The 8,216-nt window shown below is 33.5% G+C and overlaps 1 protein-coding gene across 1 annotated transcript; it reads right to left on the bottom strand.

Moving 5' to 3' along the window:
- Positions 1 to 3,602: 3,602 nt before the first annotated feature.
- Positions 3,603 to 5,879, bottom strand: LOC126669145 (transcription factor TCP4). Its single transcript, XM_050362514.2, has one exon. The coding sequence runs from the start codon at positions 5,233 to 5,235 to the stop codon at positions 3,961 to 3,963; it is 1,275 nt and encodes a 424-aa protein (XP_050218471.1). The 5' UTR covers positions 5,236 to 5,879; the 3' UTR covers positions 3,603 to 3,960.
- Positions 5,880 to 8,216: the final 2,337 nt, after the last annotated feature.

Here is an 8,216-nt window from a genome sequence, read left to right as displayed (position 1 = left end):
GAATTCGGAACCAGTCCTCCCTAAACCTCTTAACCGAGGTAGAAACCTTCTTTATCACATGCATATGCTTAGACTTAAGTATTTTAAAAGAAGAGAAGTCATGAGAACCACCAAACAGAAGACCGTACATACTAGCAAAGAATTCCACCGAGAAGGGAATCTTATGCTGACAACACAACTTCCGAAGGCAGAGAAAATGCCTAACCCCGTTCGGATGAAATTGACTAAAAGGCAATATTATAAAATTTAGGAAAAACCACTAAGTCGGTTTGAAAAGGGATGTGAACACCCGAATGAAGGTGTTTCGCACTTATTACTACATAATCCGGATCAACAGGATTATTCATTGTTAAACCGGGGGGAGACAAATCTAAGGAATAGCCCTCTCGTAACCTAAACTTGGAAATAAGGCAATCTAAGTAATTCAGGTTCAGTTCGGCGAAAGTAGTTTCCATCCTAACCTTGCGATTCTCAGCCATCTTACTACTCCTTGGCCTTATTCGTCTAGGCCGAACATAAATTAATCCTTATTAAGTCTTCATGCAGAGTATATCGGTTTTTTTCTTACTAATTTTTGGAATGCTGGTCTCTATTCAAAATGAGCTTGAAAATTATATGAAAAGGTTTCCGTGTAAAGGTGATTTTTCCATTAGAAGTATTTGCATAGTATCATGAGATATTATTTGTAATGATTATAAAGATGGAGGGTTGCGCATTTATAGATTTCAAACTAATAAAAACTGAAGATATATAAATGGCTTATTTTTTTTGGGATGGAGAGAATATTAATTAATCTTAGTTTTGGAAAGTTATTCCTTCTATTCTCTTTTAATTGTCCATTTTTAAAATATTTTTTTTATTCCTAAATATTTGTTTATTACAAATTTCAATGATAAATTTTAAAAATATTTTCATCGTTCTCCTTTACTTTAAGAGCTAATTATATAAAAAAATCGTGATCTTTACACATAGTCTCATTTTAATCACGACTTTTAAAAGTTGGCATTTAAATACACGATCTTTCATTTTGTTTCAAATCTATCGCCAAAATAAAATTCAGTGTATTTTTTATGACTAAAAATTCATAATTCTACGTACTGTAACCGATAGATAATAATATTTTGTGTTAATTTATAATTACTGGGTTTTTAATTAATGATTTAGTGAAGAACCTGGTCAACAAAAATACATTAAAATGATAAATTTGAAAAAATTGAAAGGTGCGATTAAAAAAAAATTGAAAGGTCGTGCTTTTAAATGTCATCTTTCAAAAGTCATGATTAAAATGAAACTACATACAAATGTCATAATTTTTTATTTAATTAATCCTTATTTTAAATACTCACTCCGTCCTATTTACAAAGTTCCATTGTCCATTTTTTTGTGTCCCACTTAAAAAGTCCTATTCTATCTTTTTAGCTTAATTTTTTTTTACCCCTTATTTTATCTCAATAATTAAACTCACTTGCAAGATAATTAATAATATGTATAATTTTAAAGCATAATTAATAAGGGTAAAACAAGAAAAAATATATATATATATAGTTTGTCCTTTTAATGTGTAAAAAAATAACAATAGAATTTTTTAAATAGAACAAAGGGAGTAGTTGAATGAAAAGAGCATTTATTAATATATAAACTTTTGATATAATTATATAAGATTATTTTATCAGTTACATAAAATTTTATGATTTTTTAGTATGTGTATTCTGTTAAAAATGGACGATTAAAAAAACAGAAAAAATTATAAAGAAGCGACAACAGGCAGCACAAAAGTAAAATGTCAGCGGGCAACAAAGAAGCCATATATATATATCACTTTTTTTGTAAGAAATTATTTTTCTGTGGAAGAAACTTCGAGCAAGATTGAATAGGATAGATTTTTATGGAGGAGTGAGATAATTTAGGGAGGGGACCAAAAATAAGACAGACAGATAGCAAAGTACCATCATTTGGTGGCATTCTTCCATAATTCAGCTTTGCTAATGTTCATCATCTTATTCCCCTTTGGACTAAAAAAAACAAATCAAAATAAATAATCAAACCAATAAATATTTGAAATTAAAAAATTGGGTTCAATATATATTATGGGTGCGATCAATTTTGAAAGTACTTTTAAAATCACCGTATTTAGCCCGATTTTATATTTTATGTTTCAGTTGTATCCATTTTTAAAAAATAATTTCAAATTTACCGTGTATGAGCGATGTTACTAATGAGTGAATATATTTTAATTATAAATGTTGATGTCACTTAAAAATCGAAGAACTATTTATGATAAGTATTTGCCACTTTTTTTTGGCTTAAGGGTCGCAAATTGTTCGGTTCAATTTATACATGTCAACATTTTTGTTTAAAATATTTTACGTCAACTGTGACGTAGCTGACATATGAAAATTAAAAATTATTTTTAAAAATGAACATATTTGATATAACAAATACGAAAATTAAACTAAATAAAGTGATTTGGGCTAGACAAGTTGAAGAAGAATTTTTGAATAGCTATAAAGTATGTTTGAACATCATATGATGTTTAACATAGTATTCCAATTCCCCAACTTTTCATCTAAAACACTCTACACCTTCCTCGTTATTCCAATCTCTTTGAGCCACTAAACAAGGGAATCTTACTTTTCCCACTCACTTTATTCATCAAATCCATCAAAATGTTTACACTAAATGCAAATTACTTAAGTCAATTCAGTTTATCACGTACGATTATGAACTTACATTTAACAATAATTAAAAAACTACAAATTGATTCAGCTTTTATAGACCCGCGATTTTCACTCATTTACGCTACATACGACGCCTCTAATAGAAAGTTCGTAATAGTACATGTTACACGTAGATTCATCTATGAATTTCCCGAATGAATAAGCTATAAACTTAAAATATGTGCCACTCTTTTGCCAAATATAAAACATTCACACTATGTGTTGCTTGTTAATTTATAGGTATGGATTTCAAATAAAACAATTATGTTTTCAGAATCTACTTTTGATATGCTTTATCATATGAGGTATAAAAAAAAAGGTATACTAAAGAAGGTAGTAAAACAGAACAAATCTCACAAAATTTGTTCAATTTCCTTTCCAGCTGCCATTCTAATCAATTGCCAACAACAGATTAGATGCTGCCATAAATTCAAGCAATGATAGAGATGTTCATCTTTCAATTCTTTTTGCAGAATTTAGCAAATTGTTAAGACAGGCAAAATAAAATCAGTATAAAGCAACAAACAAACATACTCACATTTACAGAAATTCTTTTTTTTCATTTGATTAAAATATATATTGACTATTTCTAAATAGAGGAGATGACCAAATTTTTTGTTTTTTGATTAAAAAAAGCAACAACAAGCTCAAATCAAAATAAATATTGCCCTTTTTTATGTCAAATTTTATTAAAAATAATGCCACTAGGTCTGCTCTAATAAGGGATTTTCATCAGGTTACTCTTTAAATAGAAAAGAAATTCAACATTCATAACCATAACCATGCGTTACGTTAAATATCGAACTACTAATATCTGAGATTCTAGCAGTCGATTATAATCTTTGCAAAAAAAAAAGCCATACATTAGACTATGAGCAAATTAAGTAAAGCAGAAAACAAACTTAAGGGCGATTCAACTCAAATCAAACAGAGTTAAGCTTTAAAAGCTTACTCAAACATGGAAATCAAACAAAGACTTAAACTAAACAAACCCGGAACCGAAAAACCTGAAACATGAAAGAAAAACTAAACAAACTCGGAATCGAAAAACCTGAAAATTCCCACTCAGATCTTTCTCTTCCAATGATAGTTTCCATTGAATTGTCTCAAAATGCAACCATAACCTCTCCTCCATAATTGTGTTGAACATGTTATAAGTCCTTCCTGCAAATAGAATAAATAAAATTCTTGAGATAGACATGTTTATATTATGAGATGAGATTATTGGGTTCTTTTGTTTTAATCAATGGTGAGAATCAGAGGAAGCAGAGGATGGCTTGTTGTGAATGCCATCATGCTCCTCTTGTTCGCCTTGAATTCGTGTTGGCACGCGAAATCCAGAGAATCCGCCATATTCTGTAGCTGAAATGGCAGATTGTGGATGATGGATTTGTGGAATTTGAGTGTGATAATGATGATGGTGGAGATCAGAAGTATTTTCTGAGTCTATCCAAGCACGAATTGAAGGCGTATAACTGGACTGAAGGGTTCCCCTCTGTGAAAAGAACTGGTTCTGGCCGAACAACTGCTGCAGCAGTGGCGATGGTGGCTGTGGCGCCGTTTGTGGCAGTATGGTGTTGAAGATAAACCCTCCTCCACCACTGCCACTACCGCCGCTGCTACTTGCTCCACCCGTACCAGTTGCACCACTAGCAGCAGCAGCATTCCAGGCAACCATTCTCTGGAATCTGCTAATGTCTGCTGGGTGGCTCTGGTGGTGCTCAGCCCACCCAGCGTCGTATCCGAAGTGATGAGACGCAGTTCCAGATGACAAGAGTTGCTGTGGTTGATGATGCTGTAAAAGCATTGGTTCCTGAAATGACTGAAGTGACAACTTCAGATCTTGGTTTTGGTTTTGGTTTTGGCTGCTGGTTCTTGATAGCAAATCTGGTGGATAGTTCTGAAATTGTATGGACGGGGACGAGACTGTTGTCTCTGTTGCCGCGCCCATTGGGAAGAAAGATTTGATTGTATCCGCAATAGCATCCGAATCCAACGACGGAGGAAGAAAACTCGAACTATTGTTCAGGTTTTCATCCAAATGTCGATGTTGCTGCCGCCGCTGCTGCTGCTGCTTTATGCTACTAGTATCACCAACAGCTTCAAAATCATGAACGGGAAGCTGATAATCTTGTCTTTCATCACTAATCTGACCCTGCTGACTGCTGTTTTTAGCAGTGGCTGCAGCTGCAGTTGGAGTCCAAGCCGGAAGCTCCTCAAGCTCATCAATGGAAGCCTTAGCTTTCTTGATTAGCCAATCTACAGCCTTACTCGGACGGTCATAGCCAAGGCGGTCTTGAACATCGTAGAACTGGATTGCAGTATGAGCAGAGAGGCGGACTCTGCGGTCTCTAGGTCCTTTCGCAGTGCAAACTTTACTGTGTCGATCTTTTCTTCCCGTCGAGCGAACAATGTGACCGCCTTGAACCTCTACTATCTCGCCTCCTGCGTTTCGAGTCCCCAATCTTGACGATGTTGCAGCTGGTTGGTTTTGCTGTTGGTTTTGTGTCTCTCCCATTTTTCCTGCATATTCGATGCCCTGCTGCTCAATGATTGAAAAATAAGACCGTTTCTTGGATGACAGTAAAGGGATTTGCAGTTGTTGTTGCTCTTCCGGTTGCTGTTGGGCATTTCTTGAGTTTAAAACAGTTTCTTGAGGTTCAAGAAGGGGAAGATGATGAGGGTGATAATGATGAAAGTGACGATGATGATGGTTGCTTAGTGGATCCAGCTTTTAATGGAGGACACCTAGTTTTTTACTAGCTTCTGCTGCCACCATTGCAGCCTCTTCTCAAGCCAAAATTTGCAGACTAACCCATCTCTCTCTGATATGGTATATTATGCAGATATATATAAGGTCTAGAGAGAAAACCAACTAGACCTAGAAAAACTGAGAGGTGAAAAAAGTGGGGATGTGGGGGAAATTTGGTGCAAAACTTTGAAACAATTTGAAAAGAAAAAGAGTTGATGATGGCAGTGTTTGGTCAGAAAAGAGATTAAAGATATAGTGATCTCATAACTACTGCTTGCTGCTGCTGCTGTGCTGCTGTGCTGCTATCATAATTTATGGCCCCATTTCTCATTCAATCAATGCCTCCAATTATCAACTTTAACCCTTTCTTTCTTTTTCCTCATTTCTTCCTTTCACATTTTCAACCTCTTTTTCTTCTTTTATCATTTTTCATTTTTAAAGACATATATTAGCATAATTCAAAATGCATCATTCTTGTTTCGGGATAAATTTTGTTATCCTTTAATTTTACTTTTCTTAATATCTTTATTTTTTTTATTTTTTTTTGTTCATCAATTAAATTAAAGAACTTAGAGGCCGTTTGATTTAAGGTTGGGAATGGAAATCAGAATGAGAAGAAATGAGAATGAGAATGATTATTTTCATTTTTTTTTTCAAAGTGTAGAAATGGGAATTAAAATGGTTAAAATTTAAAAAAAAAATATTTATTATTTATTAAAAATATTTTTTTTATTTTCTTAAATATTTTTTATATAAAAAAAATTATTTTTTAAATAAAATATTTTAAAAAAATATATTTTTTTTAAATATTTAAAAGTATATTTTTTATTTAAGTATATTTTTTAATATTTAAAAATATATTTTTTTAATAATTATATATTTATTATTTATCAATAAAATATTTTGTTAAATTTTGATTCCTATTCCCAAAAGTTCATTCCCATGGGATAAATAGGGAATGGGTGATTCCCATTGAAGGGGTAATCACATTCCCATTCCCTAGTGTAATTTGACAAAACAAACACAAACAATGGAAATCGTTCCCATTCCCATTCCCCCCTTTTTTTGGCGAACCAAATGGTCAGTTACTCCTTTCGTCCCGTTTAAAAAGGGACACATGCTTTTTTCGCACGAATTAAGAAAACAATAATTAGTATTTGTGAGCGGAAGGGGGGTTTCGGGGCTCCCGTTCGCCCAAACTTATGGCAAAATTTTATTCTGGACATGTTTTATAATAATGTGGAGTCACCATCTATCTCAACTAAAGGGACAAAGGGACAAACTCGGCGCCGATTGCAGTTCCGACGCCGCCAATTCTTTATGGAGGCGGCGCCAGTCCACACCGGCTGCGGCGGTTGTAGTGACGGTGGCGTCGATTCGAGCAGAAGAAGGAGATCGTCATTTTTGTTCGTTTTTAATTCGTTTTTCATGTCAAATCACTCAAAAACATATCAAACGCACATAGAAAGATATACAAATATTCTACAATCGATAAACAGTGATTAAACATACATTGATACACTCTAAATTACAATTTTCTAACGTAATTTTGATAACAAGTTGACAGTCACACCAAGAACACAGAAAAAGAGGCAATTAATTCTAACATGCTCTATAAGCATAAGAAATCAATAGATTTGAATTTAATGAAATAAAATATTAGGACATACCTAAAACAGGCTTTCTAATCTAATATCATGGCAGTTTGTGAAAAGAGCATTAAGACAATAATTATAGTAAAAACAATCAAAATCAGCCTAAACATACAATCTAAATATGCAATTTGACAGACGTGATGAAGAAGTGATATAGACATGCATAAGGTCCTCATAAGTACCGTTCTGAGTCCTTAACTCATTTACTGGTAAATTGGATGCAGAAGCAAACTTCGAATTGTCCGTCTTAGATATGAATTTGACATATTAAAGCGTATGGCTTTGTTTTCAGAAATCAAGTACGGTTTGTGTGTGTGGGTTTCAAGGGATTTCGGCCACTAGAGGTGTTTATCTAGGATTTATTTTTAATTTTTTTCTAACCAATTTTTCCGACCTTTGGCTAGGCTTTCCGAGGATAGTATTTATAGGGGTGAGGAAAACCTAGGGTTAGCTAGAGGTTGAGTTTGGTCGGGAGTGTCCAAGTGTGTGAAGTGCTAACTTCTTTTAGTGTTTGGATTAGTAAAAACTTTTTAAATAGTTAAATTCGGATTATTTCTTTAAGGTTGATTAAAGTGTGTCTAAAAGTTTGTTTCGGTGCTCAAAAGTGTTTAAAAAGTCCTCTAGGGTCCTGTGGATTTGGGTATGGTCAATTTCAGTCCGTCAAACTTGCATATTAGCCCATAAACTTCTAAGATATTGCAGTTAGTCAAATTTATGGACTTAGAGTACAATCTTTTTGGATTTTCATATGCTATTTACGGCTAATTACGCTTTAGCCCTTCAAATTCTCATATATGCACCGATTACGCCTGCTTGGATTCCAACAAGAAAATCGATAGCTCGTCACCCGGAAGATTGTCTCAAGAAATCATCATTGGACGCTTTAGTCCCTTATCACTTTTTATCTGTCTAGAAAATAGTTGTCTGCATTATTGTAATTTCTCATTTTACCCCTAATAATAGTGGTATTGTAAGTTTTGCTTAACATTATAGTCATTAATTTAACAAAGATAAACAAGGATAAAAATGAAAATTCAAGAGCAAATTAATTTAAAGCCCTCACATTTCGTACTTCACAGTTTGGTTCCCCTT

This window comes from Mercurialis annua, linkage group LG2 (assembly GCF_937616625.2).
Source record: "Mercurialis annua linkage group LG2, ddMerAnnu1.2, whole genome shotgun sequence".
Classification (NCBI taxonomy): Eukaryota; Viridiplantae; Streptophyta; class Magnoliopsida; order Malpighiales; family Euphorbiaceae; genus Mercurialis; species Mercurialis annua.
This window is presented reverse-complemented; position numbering and strand designations above follow the sequence as displayed.

Excerpts from the sequence above, each read along its gene's own strand:
- LOC126669145 (XM_050362514.2), bottom strand. The coding sequence starts at position 5,235 with ATGGGAGAGACACAAAACCAACAGCAAAACCAACCAGCTGCAACATCG.